We start from the raw sequence: 25,095 nt of genomic DNA, 5'->3' as shown, positions 1-25,095 counted from the left end.
CGGAGCAGTGGGCAGCCATTTATGCTGCGGCCCCCGGGGAGCAGTTGGGGGTTCAGTGCCTTGCTCAAGGGCACCTCAGTCGTGGTATTGAAGGTCGGAGAGAGCGCTGTACTTTGGGTTATGAGTCCGAGTCTCTAACCATTAGGCCACGACTTCCCCACAGCCGTACTAATAACCACAAATTACTCTAGACAACTTTTTTATTGCTGAAGTGTGTTGAATGTCTTCTTCTGCATTCTACTGTACGGACGTAAATGTACTTTCCCTTCAGCCCGAGGCTGATTCATTTCACTTCTGGTGTGAAAGGCTTTTATATTTGCCAAAAATATAACTTTTTTATTTTAAAAACAAACAAGCAAGCCCTGTGCAGATTTAAAAAGTAACGCAAAAGTAACGCAACACATTAAAAAGTAACTAAGTAACGTAATTAGTTACTTTTTTATGGAGTAACGCAATATTGTAATGCATTACTTTTAAAAGTAACTTTCCCCAACACTGCTAGTTTCACACTCAGTGTATACTGCGTCGTAGATAGTATGCAGTGCGCCAGTATTACTACTGTATGCGCACACAGCCGTGTGTGTGTGACGCAGAATATGCGCACATACAAATCATCGCACAGCTCGTGTCATGATATCTATCTGCAGGGCGCAGTGACCAACGTTAGTGTCGTTGTCAGTCAGCTCGGAGCTCAGTCAAGATGGCAGCGCTAGCAGTGCTGGAAACCCCATCAGGGAGAGACGCTCTCGCCGAGGGCTTGCTGGACCTCCTGAGACCCGCTGTACAGCAGCTCGACTTACATGTGCACTCAGTCAGGTAGTGCAGTTTGGGAAACGTGTGTTTTTTAAACCCGAGAAATGTTTAATGCAAAATGAGCAGTTCTGTTTGCTAACAAGCTAATGACTGTCAACATGACAGGCCTCGTGACTCAGAGGTGCTGTGTCATGTCAAACAGTTCATTTATTCATTTATTTCTAACCTTTTCGTTGTGTTGCACCACTTTTGCGTTTGAGATGTGATGAACACCCTTACCAAAAAGTAGTATACTTCAAGTTTATTTTATTAAGTATATTTTAAGTATACTTTATGTGGTAAGTATACAAATATCAGTGTACTTGTAAGTGTACTATTTCAATACTCCTTGGGACTAAATTGGCCCACTTTCTAGTATATAAAAGTATACTTTTAAGTATGCTTTAAGTGTAACAGTAGTAAACTTTGAGTACACAACTAGTTTACATCTGTTTTTAGTTTGTACTGCAACTATACTAAAAGTGAACTTATATGAATACTGATAGTTTTCTAATTAATTACTTGTAGTAGCATTTTTAGTACACTTTGAAGTATAGTCTCAGTAAACTACTAGTTTAGTAGTTTTATACTGCAAGTATACTCGTAAGTTTTCTTTAAGTGAACTTCACATCATACTTTAAGTATACTACTATGTCCCTATTTAGGTATTAATTTGTATATATTTTGTTATATATAAATATCTGAACATACAAAAAATCAAAATAACAGGGTATCTGCTTGTAAACAAAAACATTTTATTCTAGCTTCATGCATTCTTTTTTTAAACACTTGAATGCGGATAAGTTTTATAAATAAAGAAATTAACAAGATTTTGAACAAAAAGCTGAAAAATTACTATTAATTGGATTTAGAATGATAATCAAAACGTAGATAAAGTCGATCAACACCCCAAAGCTTGACAGTCATTATTAACTCTTCATTGGTCGACATTTTATTCCATAATGTTACACAGTTTTGATGCTGTTTTATGTCTGGTGATCGTGTTAGAATACATGTGGAAGCGTCTGTTGTTTCGGTTTCTTCTTCACTTGTGTTTTTTTGTTGTTGTGGAAATTCTGTACAGAAGATGTGTACTTGCGCCCCCTACCGTATCACAATGAAAACGTTCTCGGAGCACAAGTATAGCTCAAATATATTTAGACTTTTTCTAAGTATTAAGTCAAGTATACTTAAATGTCATTTTAAGTATATTTCTGAGAAGTACATAAAATTTGACTGAAAGTATACTTTCCTATTTTTTAGTTTAAAAGAAGTATACTAATAGCACACTTGAATAAACTTCTTTTTCGTAAGGGCAGTCATGGATTTTACAGCTACATCGTTTATATAATGTAAATTTGTCTTCACAGAGAAAGCCAAGTGGAACTTAGGGAACACATTGATAATTTGGCATCTGGTAAGTTGGTCTGACGTGATAATGCATTTACAGTTTTCCTCAGTCACTTTGGCTTAATTCTTGAATGAGATGTATTTTTCTCAAAACAATAAGTTCAGATCTCTGGGCAATTTGTGAACCATAGTTCACACCAGATTGCACGTGCTTTGGCACCTGCGTGCGAAATCGTGAGTACAATTGTCAACAATTTGCACAATAATACGAGTTGATTCTGAGTGAAATTGTAATAATCTTCACAGCTTATAAATATTCGGTAACACTTTATTTCGATAGTCCACTTTAGACATTCTATTAACAGTAAGTAACTTTGCAACTACATGTCAACTAGCAGTTAGTAGAGTATTAGTAGACTGTCTGCTTAATATCTTCTAACACTTTCTTTGTCAACTTATTCTACTAACCCTAAACCTACCCTAACAGTCTACTCTGAGAGTTAGTAGACATGTAGTTGCAAATTAATGAGAATTAGTTGACATGTAGTTACAAAGTTACTTGTAGTTAATAGAATGTCTCAAGTGGACTATCGAAACAAAGTGTAACCAAATATTCTTTCATTGTATGAGCCATCACGTGTAAAATTATCCATTTAATTGTCAAAAACTGTCAGACATAGATGTGTATTCGGTAAATATCTGTGACACGGAAGGTTTGTGATGTTTACTAAATTGGCAAAATTACATGCCATAGTAATAAAATAGGAATCACAGTTATACCAATCAACAAGTGTGGAAGCATATACAGTATATGGATATATACATGTCCATTTGTAGCAACCTTCTGTTAATTATATATGAATTTATATGTTAGACATGGGTAAAAATGGACATGCAAATCTGAATTTTCTCTTTGCATGTAACCCATCTACAAAAATACAAATACAAATTCTGTGAACTAAAATATTGCTTATTTCCTGTTCAAATCTGTATCTTTAAAGCTCAGTGTGATACGCAGTAGAATTCAGCTAGACAAAAATTAAATTTGTATTTGAAAAAATTTCAATGGGTGACTTTTGTGGTGGAAAAAACCTAAACATTTTGATCAGTACAGCTCACGCAATGACAATAACACTTAATTTAGGTGGCATTGGCCAAATTACTGACACAACAACTAGGTTTTGAAGCACAGATTGCATGTTTTGGATGATGCAATAGAGTTGTCTCACAAAACAGTTGTGACCGTTGCACTTCCAGCTTCGAGATTATTACAACTCTTTAAGAAAACAAGACAAAGCAATTCAATAGGGTGGCCATACATCCTCTCTCTACCGGACATGTCCTGGCTGGGATTTATAAATTGCCAATTGTTTTCATACTTGCAGAAGGTAATGACTGAAAAGAAGCTTGACCAATAGTGTGCGGGCATTGTGCATAATCGACCAATCAATGCATGCGAGAAGGGGGGATGATCTACAGAGAACGTCAAAGCAATGCAAATACACGTGCATATACAGTATATAATGTATATGCAGAGAGAACATCAATAGGAAAACAAAGACATTTTAGGCAATTTAGAAATAAATTGGCAAAATTACATGCCATAGTAATAAAATAGGAATCACAGTTATACCAATCAACAAGTGTGGAAGCATATACAGTATATGGATATATACATGTCCATTTGTAGCAACCTTCTGTTAATTATATATGAATTTATATGTTAGACATGGGTAAAAATGGACATGCAAATCTGAATTTTCTCTTTGCATGTAACACATCTACAAAAATACAAATACAAATTCTGTGAACTAAAATATTGCTTATTTCCTGTTCAAATCTGTATCTTTAAAGCTCAGTGTGATACGCAGTAGAATTCAGCTAGACAAAAATGAAATTTGTATTTGAAAAAATTTCAATGGGTGACTTTTGTGGTGGAAAAAACCTAAACATTTTGATCAGTACAGCTCACGCAATGACAAGAACACTTAATTTAGGTGGCATTGGCCAAATTACTGACACAACAACTAGGTTTTGAAGCACAGATTGCATGTTTTGGATGATGCAATAGAGTTGTCTCACAAAACAGTTGTGACCGTTGCACTTCCAGCTTCGAGATTATTACAACTCTTTAAAAAAACAAGACAAAGCAATTCAATAGGGTGGCCATACATCCTCTCTCTACCGGACATGTCCTGGCTGGGATTTATAAATTGCCAATTGTTTTCATACTTGCAGAAGGTAATGACTGAAAAGAAGCTTGACCAATAGTGTGCGGGCATTGTGCATAATCGACCAATCAATGCATGCGAGAAGGTGGGATGATCTACAGAGAATGTCAAAGCAATGCAAATACACGTGCATATACAGTATATAATGTATATGCAGAGAGAACATCAATAGGAAAACAAAGACATTTTAGGCAATTTAGAAAACCCAGCCAGGACATGTCTGGGAAAAAACAGAACATATTGTCATCCTAGACTGAAAAAAGTGACATGTTATGACTATAACTTCTTTTGGCATAGAATTTAAAAGGTGATTGTATGTCTATTTGCAGTATTAGTAAGTATTTAGTAATCTGTCCACATTACAAAATCTATATAATGCAACTCTCCTACCCCTTTCTGCAGAATTCATGAATATTATGTCATCTCACATGAGCATTTTTTCCTGCAGAGTTGAGTAGGATCAATGAACACCAGAAGGTGGCACTAGACTTAGACCCATATGTTAAAAAACTGCTTAATGCCAGGCGAAGAGTGGTGCTGGTCAACAACATACTCCAGAACGCACAGGTAAGAGATAGAGACTTTGAATATAAAACATCAGTCAGTATGCACAGTATTGCATGGTGTTTTCCTCTTAATCTTCTCCAATCTTTGTTACAGGAGCGTTTGCGAAGGCTGAACCATAATGTTGCTAAGGAGACGGCACGCAGGAAGACCGTGCTTGAGGCATCTGGAGCATTTACCCCACGCTCTCCCAGCAAACCATGATGTCTGAAATCTCACATTTTGGGAATGCACCATTACGCTGTGCTCAATGCCAAGGACCAACGCTGTAGATCTGCAGAATCTTCCTCAGATCATTAAAGGGCGCTGGGCTATGCAAAGCACTGCTTGCAGAACACTGCAGCATTAATGTCTGTTCACTTAAGAGAAGTCTGGGAGACAGCAGTGTAAATATGCACTCATTTCTTTCTTGAACATGTGACTTTTTAATAAAACATTTGTCTGTATGAATTTAACTGTTGCTTAAAAATGCAATGCTGTGGATTTGCTAATCGTTTGAACATTTAGGATTTGAATTATTATTATTGATCAGAACTGTCTAATGTACCTGGCCAGTAAATATTCTGCTGTCAGTCTTGATCTAATCAGTGAAAGCAGATTATTGTTGTAATTTTTTTGCTGACGTGTGGAATTTATCCACACTTAACAGTACAGTGTATTATTTTTTTCGTACCATATATTTTTTTTCTTGGGTTTAGACTCTATACACATTTTTAACTAAGTATTTTCTGTTGCAAATGTACTTCATGTATTTAAAGGAATCGTTCACCCAAAAATTAAAATGTACTCACCTTCTGCCATTCAAGATGTAGATGAGTTTGTTTTTCATGGGAACAGATTTGTAGAAATGTAGCATCACTGGTTCACCAATGGATCCTCTGCCGTCAATGGGTGCCGTCAGAATGAGATTCCAAACAGCTGATAAAAACATCACAATAATCCACACCACTCCAGTCCATCAGTTAACGTCTTGTGAAGTGAAAAGCTGCGTGTTTGTAAGAAATAAATGCGTCATTAAGACTTTTTAACTTTACATGGTTACTTCTGGCCAAACCACGAGTCCATAATAACGCCATATTAACGTCCAGTGATAAAGTCCATCCCTTGTGCTCACATCGAAATCTACTAATATATATATATTTATTTTGAACTGTTTTGGACTCTTTTTGCTTGTAAATGGAGCTTATTTATATATATTAATATTATCTGTGCATATTTCTCTCCTGATTCAGACAAGATTACTTTTTCACTGGAGAAAGCAATATTATTTGTATTTTAGACGGAAGCAACAGTTTGAAGTTCAATCCACTTGATGTGGATTATCGTGATGTTTTTATCAGCGGTTTGGACTCTCATTCTGACGGCACCCATTCACCGCAGAGCATCCACTGCTGAGCAAGTAAAGTTGCGAGATCTTTTGTCGTTCGAATGGAAATCAGCGCGTAAAGTCAAGTAACTTGACAGAATTTTAAATTTTTGTGTACACTATCCATTTAAGAAAACATTCTAAAACATTTGAATCTTAAAATATATACATTTTACTTTTTACATACAGATATTTAGCCTCGGAAGACGGGATACTATTCATTAACATAGCTTTTCATTAACATTGTTCATTTAAGAGTGTTAGAATTATTTATATATAAAAGTCACAGATCAAGCCAATACAAGTGTGTGGACATAAATGAGAACTTTAGGGGGGAACTGAGCTTCCCCAGGCATTGCATTATAATTGAATCAGCAGTGAAATCTTAGGTATGCACATGTCTTATGTAAATAGTGGATGCTTTGTAAGAGGATACGAGAAAGGGCTGAAGGTGACCTCTTGTTTTAGCTGAAAGGGAGAGGGTTAGAAAAAGATTTCAGGACAGGTGAAAGGTCAAGGGAGGGAATCATATGAGGGGCCTCCTAAAAGTCACTCCGTTGATGAGAGATTAAAGACAGATTGCTGGAAATCACTCATAAGTCAAATGAAAGAGTAAAAGCCTTTTGGAGTCCGTTCACATTTGATGCTCACTGCATATGCAAACTTAGCTCAAATATGTGCATGCTACTGTAAGCGGTTCCTGTAAAATATATCTACTCGTGTCCAAAAGTAGTGAAAACGCTTGAACATCTGATCTTTTGAATGAAGTGACTATGCTTTCTTTGTTTTATAGCCCTACACCTTTTGTTTATTTCAAGATTATATCCCAGATTTTCGACGGGCTCTCAGACTTTTGGGCACCGTTGTATATTTTAGTGCTTTATTAATAAGAGCACCATACATGTTTTCTAGTGCTCGTTGCATGTGGCCCTGGAGTGCGAGTCTAAAAGTAGCCATCACTGGCTGTTGTACATTTCAATCATCGATGGAAGCTGAGGAGGGATGATTGGGGTGGGGTGAGCCGATACGGGGCGGAGTAATCTCACCGGCGCCACCTTAAAAAAACAGTCGCGCCGATATGTCAGTCCAGACGCGACCCAGACAGAGCTCGGGCCGGGGGCCCAGCCGCGAGAGCCGCGTCGTGATTGGCTGAGCGCCGCCGTCCTTTTGAGACTCGCCCTCCTATTGGCTGGAGCCGGGCGAGACGCTCAGCGCACAATGTCTACCCGCTTTTGTTATTGTAGCGAGCGGCCAGGACGCGGAGACGGCGAGCCTGATAGTCCGCTAGCGACTCCGATACACTCACACTAGATGCCGGAGGGGGAAGGGGGCGCGAATTACTACCTCTCCGTCCTTGTCCACAAGACAGCTTTTCGCTATTCTGCAACAATACGACCGATGTGTGAGTATTTTTTTTTTTGGTGTGTTTATGTTATTCATTTTTAAATGCACGTTGCTGCACCATTCGAGACCGTATAAGACCCCGAGCGGATTCAGCGATACATTTCGCTCGCTAAAAAAAGCATGTTTCGCCAAAGGTGTGCCTGGCCGTGTCGCAATAGCTCATCTTTGCCCTTGCCTGAGCGTTGAAATATTTCGTAACTGTCTAGAGAGAGTCTCGAGACACTGACATGTCCACCCTCTCCCAGCGAGCTCGCGAGCAGGAGGCTGTTCATTCATCAGTCCGCCGGGGTTCTGTCGAGCTAGGTACCACTGCGCTCGTGAAGCGTTTAGACGGCACGTGACCGATTATGCGTTTGTTTGCCTGCAGAGCAGTCAACACTTGGGCTTTAACTTTGCATGACATTTTATGAGCTGCAGTATAATCCAACTTGGGTGAGGTATAGTTTAAACAGAAGGGCTTTCTGTTGAATTAGGCATACTCTCATACAATAGTGCGTGCCTAATCTGTTAATAAGTGTCTACATCTTAAAATGGGACCATAAACCTTGGGGCTTCATCTGTGAGATGTCTAAAGCTGGGTTTGGATCCGAATGTCCTTTTGAATCAAGCTGCCATGCTTTAGTCAAGTACACTGTACTATAGCTATATGATGAAATAACCGAGTAATACACCCAGATAAGAAGAGAGGAATAATGCATGAGTGTGTCAGTGAGAAAAAAAATGAAAAAGAACCCTCTTTCTCAAATATTATCAGTTCGTCTGATGGCATTGTGTATTCTGTCTTAATGTAAAGTTGTTCCTCTGGTGCTCTGCCTCAAGGGCCACTTGCGCAGACATGGAGAGCATCGCTGAGTCTGATAATAAGGGTCTCCGAGACGCTCCCCCCAGATTAGAGTCGATGATGCTCAGAGATCTGAAGTGTCAGGATCCGTCAGCGCTGCACCAGCTCTCAATTACCACTGCACTCTCGAAATCTTGCACTTTTGCACTCGCAGCATCTCGTGCAAAGATCACAGCAGCACGAAGTTCTCCTTCTTATGTACAGAACACGAATTCAAATTCATCACAGCTGTTTAAACCAGCTCAGTCACTTACAGCATATGCAGTTAAAACATTTTTTTGATATTAAAACACTTTTCCCCCCCCTATCTCCGTTCATTGTGCATGGGAAAACTGTGAGTGTGTGGCCTTCAAAGTGAAGTCAGAAATGTCGTAATTACAAGTTCCGACCAGGCAAAGTCATATTTACGAGTGCAGAAAATCAAATTTCTTGATAAAACACGAGTTGCCGAGTTGTGATGTTGGAAGGGGCTGTGTTTATTTGAAACATTGTGAAAATACTGATCTATAACATAGATATCTTACGTACAACATAGGCCTATCTGTAACGTTTATAGAGATCAGTGAGAGGAAAGCAATTCTGCAGTGAATACTGAACGATTTTGCAAGTTACTTTAATTTGACATGCTGTATTTTAATTGTTTTAGCATTGTGAATTCAGATGTACTTTTGGGGGATTATATTGTTCACAGTTGCTTTGTTTTGTTTAGGCTATGTGACTTAAATGCAAATACGTAATAACGAGTGCCTGACTTGGGAGTACGAGTTTCCAAGGTGCACTTGAAGGCAGAATAAAGCCATTTGTTGGCTGGCTTTTTACTCTGTGTTATTGCTTTTTTAAACATTTGCTATATTTGGACTTGCATGCCAATCTAGTACCCTTACTATTTCTGCAGTATTTAGTATGTATACTGTGCAAATATGCACTTTTTCTGTGTACATGAAGCAGATGGTCTATTACAATGTCCAGTAATATGATAAAGCACACCGCATGGAATACTGTATCCCATATTTCCAATGCACTCCACTTCCATTCCCACTTCCCAGTGTGACAAATTATATATTTTGTTACTCATTAGTTGATCAAACTGCCAAAAGACTTACATTTTTATACAAAATGTAATACAGCAATACAAAATGAAATGACAGCCTCATCTTGACATTCAGGAAAAATAAATTAAAAAGACATGCACAATTAAGAATTAATTCCCACTATCGATTTTAAAATGAGAGAACAAATTATTACAACGTAGTCAGATTGCCACAATTTAACTAAAATGATGGGGCGAATTTGTATAAATGGCCACTATTTAACTAAAACGATGGGGCGAATTTGTATAAATGGCCACTATTTAACTAAAACGATGGGACAAATTTGTATAAATGGCCACTATTTAACTAAAACGATGGGACAAATTTCTATAAATGGCCACTATTTAACTAAAACGATGGGACAAATTTGTACAATATGGTTCTAAATGAACTTAAATTATAGAAAAAGTTTGTACAATGTGGACATGTTTTAACTAAAGCAAGGAAACATATGAATACAAATTTAATAAAACATAAAAGTTGTGGGAACAAATTCTTAATTTGTGGCCATAATATTCTTCTTACACATGCCATGTGTTTGCCTTCCATACAAAATAACCTAACAATCTATTTGCAATCTAAAAACTGGATGCAAGGCGATGATCATGTGACATCAGGTTTGCCTACTGTTTGTGAAATCCATATTCAGCAAATAGTAGGCAGTATAAAGTGTATAGCTACTGGGCCGTATTCAATAGGTAGTATAGTATACTGTACCATCTAAATGTAGCTGCTCCAACATGTCACCCTCGCCTTAATCAATGAAACCTGTTTGACCAAACCATGTCAGACAGAGTTGGTGAGTGTTTGGGAAACCAGTTTGGAAGTATTCATTATTTTTGCAATTCGGTTTGGAGCACACATCACCTTTGATGGCAGTAAATATACACTATTAGGAAAACGAGCATAATTCTTCCACTGATGTCCATGAAGCATTACTACGGCATTGACAGTGTGTTGGCATACTAGATGCAGCTTGTAAGAGTCGTGTGTGTTGATGCTGCTGTTCTGTTTTCCCATCTGTCAGAGCAGCAGGATGTCCGTGAACCCTCCCAACAGTAATGACGCCTGCCTGAGTATCGTGCACAGTCTGATGTGCCACAGGCAGGGCGGAGAAAACGAGGGCTTCGCCAAGCGTGCCATCGAGAGCCTAGTCAAGAAACTGAAGGAGAAGAAGGATGAGCTGGACTCCCTCATCACCGCCATCACCACCAATGGAGTCCATCCCAGCAAGTGCGTGACCATCCAGAGGACACTGGACGGACGCCTACAGGTGAACCACGCTTTCAGTAACTGATGTTGGTTGAACCATTAACATTTGCTTTAATGCTTTAATGCAGTGAATGACAGGAATCCCTCCAAATGTTAATGGATGAGTCATTTCTTCATTTGGCAGGCTTTTTTCTTGTCTGCTTTACTTAGTGTTAGAAGGCTTCTTCAGACAGGCACCAAATTGCTGTTTTAGGTTGTCATTCTGTCAATGTGAAGGTTTGATTGGACATGACACAACGGTAAAGGTGTTTAAAGGGTTTCATGGGACCTGTTTGGTGAGGATGTGTCTTTGTTACAAAAAACTAGCAGTAGACTGATAGATGTATACAATAGTGCGTGCGTACAAAAGTCGATTATTTGGTAGATATTGGCTGTTTTGGGATTATTGGGTAGTAACCGTGTCCAATATCCTGCTTAAGAAAAGCGGTAGTTTCAAATCTACCAAGAGTGCTCTCAATGCATAATGCATGCTTTTTAGTTTTCTGAAATTTGAGTGAATATAGCATAAATATAAATAAACACCCTCTTGCACACTCAAATGGTTTCAAACTGTCAAGAAATCCAATATTCTTTGGAGATAGCAACATTTCAGTCGTGATTCCTTTGTTTCATTAATTTGTGAGAGATGTCACATGAATGAAACTAACAAACAAATAAATAGATACAATTTTGGATTTGTTGCAAGCTGTGGCAGATTGATTCGGTTTTCTGAGTAAATTGTTGTCTGATCAGCAGTCTTCCCCATGATTGTGTAGCCTAGTGAACCAAACTGAGAGGCCATTTTGAAGGCTCAGGAAACCTTTGCAGGTGTTTTGAGTTGATTAGCTGATTGGCATGTCACCATATTCTAATTTGTTGAGATAGTGAATTGGTGGGTTTTTGTTAAATGTGAGCCAAAATCATCACAATTAAAAGAACCAAAGACTTAAACTACTTCAGTCTGTGTGCATTGAATTAATTTAATACACGAGTTTCATAATTTGAGTTGAATTACTGAAATAAATGAACTTTTCCACGACATTCTAATTTATTGAGATGCACCTGTATACAGTACACTAATCTTCAAAAGTTTGGGCTTGGTAGAAGTTTCTCACCAAGGCTGCATTTATTTGAGCAGAAAGACAGTATAAAGAGTGATATTCTGAAATATTATTACCATTTAAAATAATAATTTTCAATTTGAACATATTTTAAAATGTAATTTATTCCTGTGATTGTACACTCTAAAAAAATGCTGGGTTATTTCAACCCAACTTTGGGTCAAATTTGGACTAACCCAACTTTTGGGTTAAAAATTTAATGTAAAAATTTAACCCAACGGTTGGGTTAGTCCATATTTGACCCAAAGTTGGATTGAAACAACCCAGCATTTTTTAGAGTGTAATGCTGAATTTTCAGCATCATTACTCCAGTCTTCAGTGTCACATGATCCTTCAGGTCATGCCCATATTCGTGACGTATCTGGATGCTAAAATATTATTTATTATGTAAACTATAGGCTTTGTACTTCACTAGCATTATCGACCTAAGTTATCATCCTTCACATAAGCTATAACAGCACAGTGAGGAATGGCACAGATTGTACTATTTAAATTAAGCAGTGTAAATTTTTATATATGTTTCATTAACTTTTATTTTATTTTGATAATGAAATGTGACCTTGTGTGAATCTGTTCTACACACTGGTTTCTAAATACACAACAAGCTGCGTATTACGTGCCATTAATTTTCACTTAAATGTAGGTCTAAAGGCCCGTTCCTGACCTCAAACGTTTGAACGATAGGGTATGTTTTTTTATATTGGGCATCAGCAGCACACCGGACTCTATAAAACCACTCAAAGAACTTTATATTGATGGCTAATGCAAGTTATAATTAATAGATTATGTAGTAAACACATTTTACCACGTTTAAATCCATACCTCAGAAAACAGCTCAGAAAATACAAGAAAGTTTGTAGACTCTGTCTGAGATTCACCGTCCGTCCTGCTCTCTATATAACGGTTTTGGCATTGGCCGTTTAAAAACTCATATCGGTCAACCACTGTATAAACTACCTTTCCCCAGTCTAGAATAACTTTGGAAAGTGTGTTTTCCTACATTGTTCACACAATTGTGTTTCCCCTAATCTATTTGTGACTCCTGCGATAAATAAGCTAGACAATGTAAATAATCAAGGCATTGTCCATTGAATAAACGTAGTGATTGGGTGTTGCTTTGAGGCCCGGCGCTAATCACATCCACACCACCCACATCTGAACATACGGCTTTCATATGGGAGACGGATGCAGTCGCAGTCTCCATGGATACTAGATGATTGACAGCAGCTACAAAGAGAGACATTCATCACAAGGCCTTTGACTGTAAACCTCAACAACCTCAAGGTAAAAGTGGTGGTTTATATGGAGGAGGATGGCATCTGCGCAGTTTCCCCACCCTTTCGTATGGGCAGATTTTGAGGGAGGGGTGGAGGAGAGGCTGGGAAGGTTGTTTTGTCTAAAACACAGGAAAGGGGCCGGGTTAACTTAAGGCCGTCTATTTTTTCCTCTGTGTAGAAGGGCTGCTGGTAGATAGTACACGCTATTCTTTACACACAAGATGTGATGATATCCGGGCAACACAAGTGAAAAAAGCAGTGAATGTGCGGTAACAGAGGATCTGGTGCAGTAAAGCTGAACTACTGAGTGAAGACATAATGTGTCACCTTTACTGACCTTATCACAGACAGTGAGAGAATGGAGAAAAAGAAACATAAACTTACTACAAACACCTCGGACTGCACAGATATTATTATTACCTATTTATCACCAATATTCTTATTACCACAAATATTACCGCATCAAGTATCTTTACAATATAACCTACAGTTAGACTAATGAATTATATAACTTTTTTGTTATTAGAGTTTTTTTTTTTACTGACCTTATCACAGACAGTGAGAGAATGGAGAAAAAGAAACATAAACTTACTACAAACACCTCGGACTGCACAGATATTATTATTACCTATTTATCACCAATATTCTTATTACCACAAATATTATTGCATCAAGTATCTGTACAATATAAGACTAATGAATTATATAACTTTTTTGTTATTAGAGTTTTTTTTAAACTTTATTTGTATATTAATTTATTTTTGTGTCTTTTACCATGTGGCACTTAAGTGTATTGAATGTGCACTTGTAGTGTACTTCAAATCTTAAGTGTATTTAAAACAAAATATGTATGTGCAGATAATATAAAATTAATAAAATGCTACAAAAAGTGCACTTAAACGGAGTTCACGTTCATGACTTTCATGGCAAATTAAAAGTTTTACTTTAAAGTACGTTTGAAATCATTATGCTTTATTAATCTTTTGTCATGCTTTAAAGAAGTACACCTATTTTGATGTGTTGACTAACATACTAAAGCACATGGAAATGACTTGACTATAATTTTAACTGTAATTTTAAATGTTAATATATTAATGTATTAAATTGCAAATTCATTACATATGTGTGAATACAAAACTATTTAAATACATGACTTAGTTTAAATAGAAATGATTGTAAAGTATATTTTAGTTTGCTACAAATGCTTGTCAGTACATTTAGCAGTACACTTTAACAATATTTCTATATATAAAGATGTAGTCCTAATTAACTAATATTCAGCTAATTGCATTTAATATAAAGTAAAACTATATTTTCATTTAATTGCAATTAACATGCAATAAAGTGTCTGAAAATGTTACATTATTAAATATTTTATATATAATACTATATTATTATATAATACTATATTATTTTATTTTACAGTGTACTCATTTTATACTACTTTTTTACAGTGTACTAAATTTAAGGTCTTACCAAGGTCTCTTTCTGGATTTGATATCGATATTTATCAAGATGTTTCATAATATTAATGGGTAAATGGGAAAAGTATTTCACATGTTTATTCCACAATAAAGTGAGTGTTAACGTAACTTGTTGATATTTAGAAATAAACATCGAAAATGACTCCCAAGTTGATCTTTGATATTGTGGAGTTTCACTCCCGATACATATCTCTAAGTTAAGCGAATTTTAGACGCTCTGTAAAGCAACAACATCCCAAAACCACTGTAAAATCACTAGCACATGGTTATTGCGTCAGAAGATGTTTGGGAGTATTATTCATATCAGAACATGTTCACCAGCGTTTGTCAGATGTGTTTTAATATGTAGGGTTTATAAAGACAAATAAGTTGAATTTTCAAGTTTTTAACGTCATTTTTAATAATGAATACTTTTTTATTTTATTTTCTACAATTGTATAATGCAATGGAGATGTCCACGTGGTGTAAATTGGCTTTAGTGACCAGTGAGACACTTGTGTCCGCTCTGGGGTTTGAGGGTTTGAACCCTGGTCCTTTTGGTTAGCAGCCCCACCACATTTGTGTCTGTTTCAGTGCGTCTGCCTAAGTGTCCCTGACAGCTGAATTTATCCCGCTGCTCAGCTCTCGTATCATGCTGCTAGTGCACAACTATAGCATCATGCCTCTGGTGTTAATCTACAGAGGATTATCATATCACACACACGTCCTCCCTGCTGTCCTGCTACAGCTGTGATGCACACTCAAAACTCAACACATGACCTTATGCTCGGTGTGCGTTCAGGATCATGTGATGCTCTTTTGTCATGCTACTGCATTCCTGTTAAAAGGTTTTGGTCATTTAGCAGAAGTTTGACTTGTGCTTGTCAGAGTGGCATTGCGATAGGTCATGTGATCCAGTGCACTGAGCCACATCATCACTCGTATGGGCGACATGAGTTTGTTCAGTTCCTGATCTCGGTTCCCATCTGTCAATAATAGACATGCAGGACAAAAGTACAATATAAAACTATGCCTTTGCTGAGGAGTGTGAGGAATCGATAGTTAACCAAAAATGTATTACATTATATAAAACTAGATATTTTTAAAATGACATGTATTTCACACAGTTTAAATGTTCTAATATCTATTAAAAAAAATACGATACATAATTAAAATACATTCGATACAACATTATTGTTAACCAAAGCTAAAACTAGCTTTGAAATTTAGCTTTGAAAGTTATTGAAATAAGGCTGAAATAAAATGTAAATATTAGATGGAAAAATAAATAAATGAAAATTTTGAAATAAATGTAATAATAGCTGAAATGCATTAATATCAATATATACATTTATTAATATAATGTATAATACATTTTAAAAACTGAAATAAATTAAATAGGCTAGGTAGAATTGTTTTTTTTTAAACTAGGCTAATAAAAAGCACATAAAATGCCCCAAAAATATAAATATAAAATACTATAATTTATTGTTGTTTATTATAATTTACTAAACTATAATTAGTACGTAAATAATATTAAAACAACTCTGTAGTGATCACATAATTTAGTAATAGATTATAACTACTATTATAAGGCATGTTTTAATGTAATAATCAAATTGAACCAAATCATGACCCACTATCTTGGTGTATGGCTGCATCATTTTGTCAATAATTTAGAAAATTACCTGAATTGAATTGTGAGATTCCATTTTAATTGGTTGAAAACTTTCCCATGACTGGTTAATATCTATGTTATTATTGTGCAGAGCTTAACAGATTATTTTGCCTACAGTGTTATTACACTATGTTGTAATCCTCATGAACTCTTCCTTCTCTTGTTTCTCATGTTTTCTTTCCATAGGTTGCCGGGCGTAAAGGTTTTCCTCATGTAATCTATGCGCGGTTGTGGCGCTGGCCCGACCTTCACAAGAATGAGCTCAAGCATGTGAAATTCTGCCAGTACGCATTTGACCTCAAATACGATAATGTCTGTGTGAACCCTTACCATTACGAGAGAGTGGTGTCACCAGGCATCGGTGAGTCTGCTGTCCTTTCATTCATTACCATGAACCAAGACGTTACTGAGCTGTGTGCAGCACTTCCTGTGCCTGGAAAAATAGTGTCTCATGCTTTTTAGCAGTGAAGGAAAACATTGTAATATCGTTTTTCTATTTTGTCTTTTTTTCCCTCTCATCTCAAGTTGGTCTTAGTCTTCAAAACACAGGTAAGCAATAATCATATATAAACATACATACATACACTACGGTTCAAATGTTTGGAATAATTACGATTTCTTTTTGTTTTTGAAAGAAGTCTCTTATGCTCACCAAGGCTGCATTTGTTTTATCAGAAACACAGTAAAAACAATAATATTGTGGAATATTATTACAATTTCAAATAACTGTTTGAATATATTTTAAAATGTTATTTATTTCTGTGATGCAATGCTGAATAAAATCCTTCAGAAATCATTCTAATATGCTGATCTTGTTTCTTGCTGTTCAATAAACATGATTATTAAAATTAATTATTTCAAACTTTTATTAAAATATTTTTCATACATTAAATAAATAAAATGATAAATTATATAATTTATAAAAATATAAAGTGTATATATATATATATTCTTATTTTAATTTAATCTAATTTATTGAAATCTTTATAAATGAACAGATAAAGTTACGAAATATTAAAAACATGGTGATAAACTGTAACGGGGCTGACGAGACGTGAGACATGTGGATCCATCTGCAAGCTTTTAATAGAGAGACGTGGTAAACAGGCAGGGTCAAACAATGGCAAACAGGTATATGGCAGGCAAAACACAAGAATAGTCCTAGGGCTAGCGTAGGTCACCGATCGGCAGACAGAATCACAGGGGCGAGACGAGAGGGAAAAAAACAGGAAAACAGGCAAAGATCAAAAACCGCAAAAACAGGCAAGGCAAAACAAGGAAAACACGGAGACTCGGAAAGGGGTACAGGCTAAACAATACTCAGCAGAGAAATGTGGTTAGAGTGGGTGTTATATAGTGAATGAGGTAATTAGAAACAGCTGTGTGCAATGAGTGCAATCAGGGCAGTGTGCAAATTGTGCAAAGAATGATGGGAAATGTAGTCCGGGGTGCTATGCAACAGTTAATGTAGCGCGCGAGTCAATGAAATGGAAAGGGTGACCTCTGGTGGTGAATAAACAGAAGTCCATGGACTGAATTCGTGACATAAACAGTGTTATTTGACATTTTTCTATAAAAAAGACTGCCACTCCGCACAGGTTCAAAAAAGATTCACTGATTCGAATAAGTCCCAAATAATTCTGGGATTTATTATTTATTTATTTATTTTGAAATGAACTGATTCAGTAAAATGATTGAAGTTTGTCTTCTGGCTGGTATCTAGGTCCCATTGGCAGACTGATAAAGGAAGAGTACAGCCATGACTGCATCCAGATGGACGTTCCCGCAGGCTTGGCTCCTCAGCATGACCACCAGGGGGCGATGAAACTCCCTCCTCCTGACCACTACGGCCAGCCCCTGCCTCCTCTACAGCTGCCTTCAGAACCCAGCTGCGCGCCTCCACCAGTCACCCTTTACTCCAATATACCCCTCTCCCCCACCGGTAAGAGCACACAGGACTCACAGTTGATGTAATTAGGGCTGTCACTAACGATTATTTTGGTAATCAAGTAATCGGTCGATTATTCTGACATTTAATCTGGTAATCGGATATTATAATACATTTTTTTGTGGTAATAAAAATAGACTTAAGCGAACAATAGATTTTAAAATGACTTGAAATACATATATAATAGCAATGAGGCAATAATAATTAGTTCAAATAAAGTATCAAAAGCAAGTAATCATGGTTTTAAGTTGAACAAAACTGGTAAAATACATAATGTATTATAAACTATAGAGCTAATGTACATTACGCATGATAACAAATGCCTGCAGAGGGCGCCAACAGCCTGACGATTGTTTTTACACTTTACAGCGCAATCTAATCCTTGTTTAATATTGACTAAACAAAATGTCCACTTAATCTTTAATATTTGGCCTTTTCTTTACGACAGAAATGTTATAGCCACTGTCATTTCTTGAATATGTGGACATCAAAACGTGAAAACTCAGAGTGAGAGTTCGAGCTTTTATTTTGAAATCGCGATGAACAGTTAACATATTGATTAAGATATTGATGTATTCTCCTGTGTTTGCGTAGGTTTATAAATGATTTACCTTACAAATCTGATGAAATGGCGCACATTGCGTTCCCAGATGAACGTTTTAATAAACCCAAATTTACAGCAATATGCAGAGATGTAGTTTGAGACGCTCCACGCATGTAAATGATAACAGTTTGTGTGGAGCAGCATTTACTGTGAACGCAGCCGCTCTGAGATGCGTAACCTACACGCATGTAAATAATTTAAAAAGGGCATATATTGAACCCGGCATCGCATATGTTTATTTAATTGAATCGTAGCGTTTGTGAATTCACAATAGCATTATGCTTTATTATGATTTTAAAATGGGTTTATTATAACATATTATGTAATAATGTAATGGTCTAATAATGATTTTCAGGGATTCTCGTCTGTGAAATGCGCCACTTCCGGTATTTTGCAGATTACTCGACACGGGCAAAATGCAATCGAGGATTTTTTAAAATCGAGCACTCGAATTGAATCGAGGAATTGTGATAGCCCTAGTTGTAATTACAATGTCGTCTTCCAAACTCTCATGTCTTTCAGCTTCAGCCTCTATGATGCCGATGCAGGGAGGCCATGGTGAAGGCTTACTTCAGATAGCATCTCCTCAGGGTCAAGTCATGACCCCTACACCTCCCCCCTCCACCCCCACACATGGACCCCCACAGACCCCTGTCCCACCCCAGCCTCCACCCAACCAGAACGGCTACAACAGCTCCAAACACTCCCAGACGCAAGGCTCCTTTCACAGTGAGTATTGCACCGCCACCTAAACAATCACAACACGACTAGTGATAAATCCTGTTTGTGTTCATTTGAGTTTGTTGACAGGTGTTACAATGCCATGTTTACATGCACATAATTTTCTGATTAAGGTTCATATTCTGGTTAAACTTTATTTTGAAAAGAGGTTTACATGTTTCCTCTTCCAATTTATTAAGCTAGATTTTTAGTAACAGGGTTCCCGCTGGTCCTTAAAAAGTCTTCAATTTAGTTGTTTCAAATTTAAGGCCATAAAAGTCTTAAATGGTACAAGAAAGTCTTAATTATGATTTCAAGAGGTCTTAAATTTGGGGACGGAAAGACAAGAATTGCGATATAACTTAACAAAGGCTATGATTTCATTAAATAAACATGAGCACTGCACGCTTCAAAGGGCGAATTCCAAAAGGCTTTTTTGCGCCTTTGAAGGGCACTTCGGGAAGGGGACGCCGTTTGTAGGGACGTTCCAAACTAAAGTGAACAACTGAATCCCTTCACGAAGGGCCCTTCCAAGAAGTCCGTTAGCGAAGGGAACATGCGATGGTCACTTCACGGAAGGGATTTTCGTCTGGGATCATGTGATCTTCGGTTAGGAGATCTTGCGATGTTTTTTAAAGCAAAGTTGGGGTTGATTTCGAGTTCACATACAAATGTAAGTAGAATAGGCTAATTAAATTGGTCTGTTTTAATGTAATACAAACTATTTTTCGTCAGTGATTAGAAATATGATTTAAGACGGTAGTGTAAGCAAGTTTAGTTTGAAAAACTTTAATAGTAAATAAGACACAATTAGACAATATTTGAATAAAATAATAAGAAGAAATATTTATTTGCAACATCTGATGGAGTGCTGAATTGCATTCACACTTTCGCACGCACAGCATTGTCAAGGTAAAATTTGGTCACGCATGTAAATGATAACAGTTTGTGTGGAGCAGCATTTACTGTGAACGCAGCCGCTCTGAGATGCGTAACCTACACGCATGTAAATAATTTAAAAAGGGCATATATTGAACCCGGCATCGCATATGTTTATTTAATTGAATCGTAGCGTTTGTGAATTCACAATAGCATTATGCTTTATTATGATTTTAAAATGGGTTTATTATAACATATTATGTAATAATGTAATGGTCTAATAATGATTTTCAGGGATTCTCGTCTGTGAAATGCGCCACTTCCGGTATTTTGCAGATTACTCGACACGGGCAAAATGCAATCGAGGATTTTTTAAAATCGAGCACTCGAATTGAATCGAGGAATTGTGATAGCCCTAGTTGTAATTACAATGTCGTCTTCCAAACTCTCATGTCTTTCAGCTTCAGCCTCTATGATGCCGATGCAGGGAGGCCATGGTGAAGGCTTACTTCAGATAGCATCTCCTCAGGGTCAAGTCATGACCCCTACACCTCCCCCCTCCACCCCCACACATGGACCCCCACAGACCCCTGTCCCACCCCAGCCTCCACCCAACCAGAACGGCTACAACAGCTCCAAACACTCCCAGACGCAAGGCTCCTTTCACAGTGAGTATTGCACCGCCACCTAAACAATCACAACACGACTAGTGATAAATCCTGTTTGTGTTCATTTGAGTTTGTTGACAGGTGTTACAATGCCATGTTTACATGCACATAATTTTCTGATTAAGGTTCATATTCTGGTTAAACTTTATTTTGAAAAGAGGTTTACATGTTTCCTCTTCCAATTTATTAAGCTAGATTTTTAGTAACAGGGTTCCCGCTGGTCCTTAAAAAGTCTTCAATTTAGTTGTTTCAAATTTAAGGCCATAAAAGTCTTAAATGGTACAAGAAAGTCTTAATTATGATTTCAAGAGGTCTTAAATTTGGGGACGGAAAGACAAGAATTGCGATATAACTTAACAAAGGCTATGATTTCATTAAATAAACATGAGCACTGCACGCTTCAAAGGGCGAATTCCAAAAGGCTTTTTTGCGCCTTTGAAGGGCACTTCGGGAAGGGGACGCCGTTTGTAGGGACGTTCCAAACTAAAGTGAACAACTGAATCCCTTCACGAAGGGCCCTTCCAAGAAGTCCGTTAGCGAAGGGAACATGCGATGGTCACTTCACGGAAGTGATTTTCGTATGTGATCATGTGATCTTCGGTTAGGAGATCTTGCGATGTTTTTTAAAGCAAAGTTGGGGTTGATTTCGAGTTCACATACAAATGTAAGTAGAATAGGCTAATTAAATTGGTCTGTTTTAATGTAATACAAACTATTTTTCGTCAGTGATTAGAAATATGATTTAAGACGGTAGTGTAAGCAAGTTTAGTTTGAAAAACTTTAATAGTAAATAAGACACAATTAGACAATATTTGAATAAAATAATAAGAAGAAATATTTATTTGCAACATCTGATGGAGTGCTGAATTGCATTCACACTTTCGCACGCACAGCATTGTCAAGGTAAAATTTGGTCAGTCATTCCCTTCGCCGAGGGAGTTCCAAACGCTTATACGAGACCGTAATGCTCTACACCCTTCAAAGAACACACTTCAAGGGTCCTGCCCTTCAAAGGGAGTAGGGCACAGGGATGCTCACTTCCGTTTGGAATTCGACCAAAGTCAGCTGCTGTGCTGCTTTGTGTACTGCCGTTACCGGGGAAACCACTATATTTCTGCGGTTCCGAAGTGAATGTGCATTTTCTATAAGCCCCTCTGCTGTTTTTGTTCAGACCAATGGGAAAATCGACCCATATGCAGCAAACACTCCGTTGTAAATCTGAACCAGTGGATCGACAATAAGCTAATGCTAATGCATTATAAAAATCTAAATAATTAAGACGCTAAGATATATTTATGTTTTTTAATATAATAATTTATTAATAATAATTGTTTAAATTAATATAATAATAGATCATTTTGACATCTCTTTTCTTAAAAATTGTTTAAATGTGAAGTTTATCATTTAGTAAACCTTTTAGTTTTTGTGAAAACCTGCATCTAAACTGTAAATCATGCTTTTTACAGTTACCATAGATATTGCCCTCCTCCACTCGTTTGGTATTAATTTTATTTGTGCAGGTCTTAAAAAGGTTTTAAAATCCTGCAGATACCTGTAGTAATTAGTTATTTAAGTGTTATTTTTATGCTATTATATTATTTGATAAAGAAACCTGTTTCTGTCAATTATTGTTATTATTATGATTTATTTTATTTTATTTTTTATATATTATTAAAGTATTTATTTATATTTTTATAACTTTTAAAATTTTTATTTTAAATGTAACATTTTCATTTTTAAATTTGGTTTAAATTTTAGTGATTTTGTTATGTGTTTTTGACATTTTTATTATTATTTAACACTTTTCTTTAGCTTTAATTTTTTTTAAATTGTAGTTCTAGTGTTAGTAATTTTAGTATGTCAGCATTTATTTTGTTTCAGTTAGTTGCCAAGGTTAGTTTTTCATCAACATTTATGATTTTACTTCAGCTTTATTTCAATTAATGAAAATATTTGGGAAATCTCATTTATCCAAACTGCACTCCTCAAAGCTGTATATCAAACATCACATTTATTGGCCGTAGTTTTGGCATGTTTGGCATATATTTTCTCTTTCAGTGTAGACAGATAAAATACTTGTCGCTGGAAACTTGTCATGTCATGCCCGTTTAGGTGTTATGATCTTTTCATTGCTTCATACACAAAACATTTCTAATCTTTCAATTGCTGCAGCAAACTGGACAGGCAGCAGCACAGCCTCCTACACTCCAGTAGGACCCCAGCAAAACGGACGCGGCCACCAGCCTCCTCTCCATCACCCACACTTCTGTACGTATGCCTTAAACATTGCTACAAACATGTATGCAAATATACCATTATTCTTAATAGAACTGAATCAATCCATTATTATTTCTTTCTCTATCAGGGTCTCAGCATCACAGTTCAGCGTCTTTCCCCCCTCCAGTCTCCAACCATCCAGGTTTATACTTTATATAGTCTTCTCCCCACTAAAACACACAATTTAATAGAATTTTAAAGAAATTATTACTTCTATTCAGCAAGGACACATTAAATTGATCAAAAGTGGCAGTAAAGACATTTATAATGTTACAAAAAATGTTCCATTTCATATTAATGCTGTTAATTGTAGAACTTCAAGAAAGAATCCATTTTCCATAAAAATATTAATCAGCACAACTGATTTAACAATTGCTAATAATCAGAAATATTTCTTGAGCAGCAAATCAGCATATTAGAATGATTTCTGAAGGATCATGTGAGACTGAAGACTGGAGTAATGATGCTGAAAATTCAGCTTTGATCACAGGAATAAATTACATTTTAAAATAGATTACAATAGAAAACAGCTACTTTAAATTGTAATAACATTTCACAATATTACTGTTTTTACTGTGTTTCTGTTCAAATAAATGCAGCCTTGGTGAAGATAAGAGACTTCTTTCAAAAACTTTAAATAGTCTCACCAATGGTAATATTTTCATTTCTGCTCATGTTCTCAGACTCAGTTCAGTATGCTCTGCATCCACAGGTCCTGAGTTCTGGTGCTCCATCTCATACTTTGAGATGGATGTGCAGGTGGGGGAGATGTTTAAAGTGCTGTCCAGCTGTCCGGTGGTGACGATTGACGGGTATGTGGACCCCTCAGGAGGAGACCGCTTCTGCCTGGGTCAGCTCAGTAATGTGCACCGCACAGACGCCAGTGAGCGCGCCAGGTATGTGTGCCGCAATCACACAACTGTTCCAGCCAATGAATCTCAGAGCTGAGTCATATATTGAATATTCACGATTTACTCCATATTACTTTGTTGCAGATGTAAAACCAGCATTGTGTATTTGACAATGATTTTAATGTCCTTTTTATTTAGCTATTAAAGGAACATGCCACTATTTTTGAAAATAGACTCATTTTCCAACTCCCCTAGAGTTAAACAGTTCGAGTTTTACCGTTTTCGAATCCATTCAGCCGATCTCCGGGTCTGGCGGTAGCACTTTTAGCTGTAGCTTAGCATAGATCATTGAATCTGATTAGACCGTTAGCATAGGGTGACCATACGTGCCATTTTTCCAGGACGTGTCCTGGACAGGATTTCTATATTGCCTAAAATATCTAGGTTTTGGCTTTGTTTGCGTGTGCAGACCGATCGGTGTATGACTTCAAAGTACCACACAGACAGTTATGCTTTCGAAACGCTCTCGAGGTACTTTGATGTCAAACACTGATCGGTCCGAGCCGCACTGCTTTTAAGTCGAACACACCTAATATGTACGCGTAATTGCATCGCTTTGACCGTAGATCCCACCTTCTCACACGCCATGATTGGTCCATTATGTTCAATGCTTGCATGTTATTGGTCAAACTACTTTTTGATCATTACCTTCAGCAAGC

At 36.8% G+C, this 25,095-nt stretch overlaps 2 protein-coding genes and 1 long non-coding RNA gene across 4 annotated transcripts in view; 2 read left to right on the top strand and 1 right to left on the bottom strand.

The window, feature by feature from the left end:
• Window positions 1–577: 577 nt before the first annotated feature.
• Window positions 578–5,392, top strand: LOC107550075 (SNARE-associated protein Snapin-like). The gene is made up of 4 exons (XM_016231301.1): window positions 578–816; window positions 2,163–2,209; window positions 4,822–4,940; window positions 5,034–5,392. Exons 1-4 carry the CDS (start codon window positions 701–703, stop codon window positions 5,139–5,141), a joined length of 390 nt encoding a protein of 129 aa, XP_016086787.1. The 5' UTR covers window positions 578–700; the 3' UTR covers window positions 5,142–5,392.
• A 1,992-nt stretch (window positions 5,393–7,384) lies between these two features.
• Window positions 7,385–25,095, top strand: part of LOC107550085 (mothers against decapentaplegic homolog 4-like) — a 24,209-nt gene continuing 6,498 nt past the window's right edge. Inside the window, exons 1-9 of one of the 2 annotated variants that reach the window (XM_016231313.1) lie at window positions 7,385–7,705; window positions 10,672–10,912; window positions 16,616–16,790; window positions 16,955–16,978; window positions 18,153–18,371; window positions 19,504–19,710; window positions 23,421–23,516; window positions 23,614–23,667; window positions 24,238–24,421. In XM_016231313.1, coding sequence (XP_016086799.1) covers window positions 10,676–10,912; window positions 16,616–16,790; window positions 16,955–16,978; window positions 18,153–18,371; window positions 19,504–19,710; window positions 23,421–23,516; window positions 23,614–23,667; window positions 24,238–24,421 — 1,196 coding nt within the window. In that variant the 5' untranslated portion in view covers window positions 7,385–7,705; window positions 10,672–10,675. Of the gene's footprint in view, window positions 7,706–10,666; window positions 10,913–16,615; window positions 16,791–16,954; window positions 16,979–18,152; window positions 18,372–19,503; window positions 19,711–23,420; window positions 23,517–23,613; window positions 23,668–24,237; window positions 24,422–25,095 lie in introns of both variants that reach the window. The other variant, XM_016231312.1, reaches the window with a different exon arrangement.
• LOC107550088 (uncharacterized) overlaps window positions 16,427–25,095 on the bottom strand; it is a 23,685-nt gene continuing 15,016 nt past the window's right edge. Inside the window, exons 3-4 of the long non-coding RNA XR_001604622.1 lie at window positions 23,051–23,054; window positions 16,427–16,439 (exon numbers count right to left, since the gene is read on the bottom strand). This is a non-coding gene — a long non-coding RNA (uncharacterized lncRNA). The remainder of the gene's footprint in view (window positions 16,440–23,050; window positions 23,055–25,095) is intronic.

Source organism: Sinocyclocheilus grahami, unplaced genomic scaffold (assembly GCF_001515645.1).
Source record: "Sinocyclocheilus grahami isolate Dianchi unplaced genomic scaffold, SAMN03320097.WGS_v1.1 scaffold387.1, whole genome shotgun sequence".
NCBI lineage: Eukaryota > Metazoa > Chordata > Actinopteri > Cypriniformes > Cyprinidae > Sinocyclocheilus > Sinocyclocheilus grahami.
This window is presented reverse-complemented; position numbering and strand designations above follow the sequence as displayed.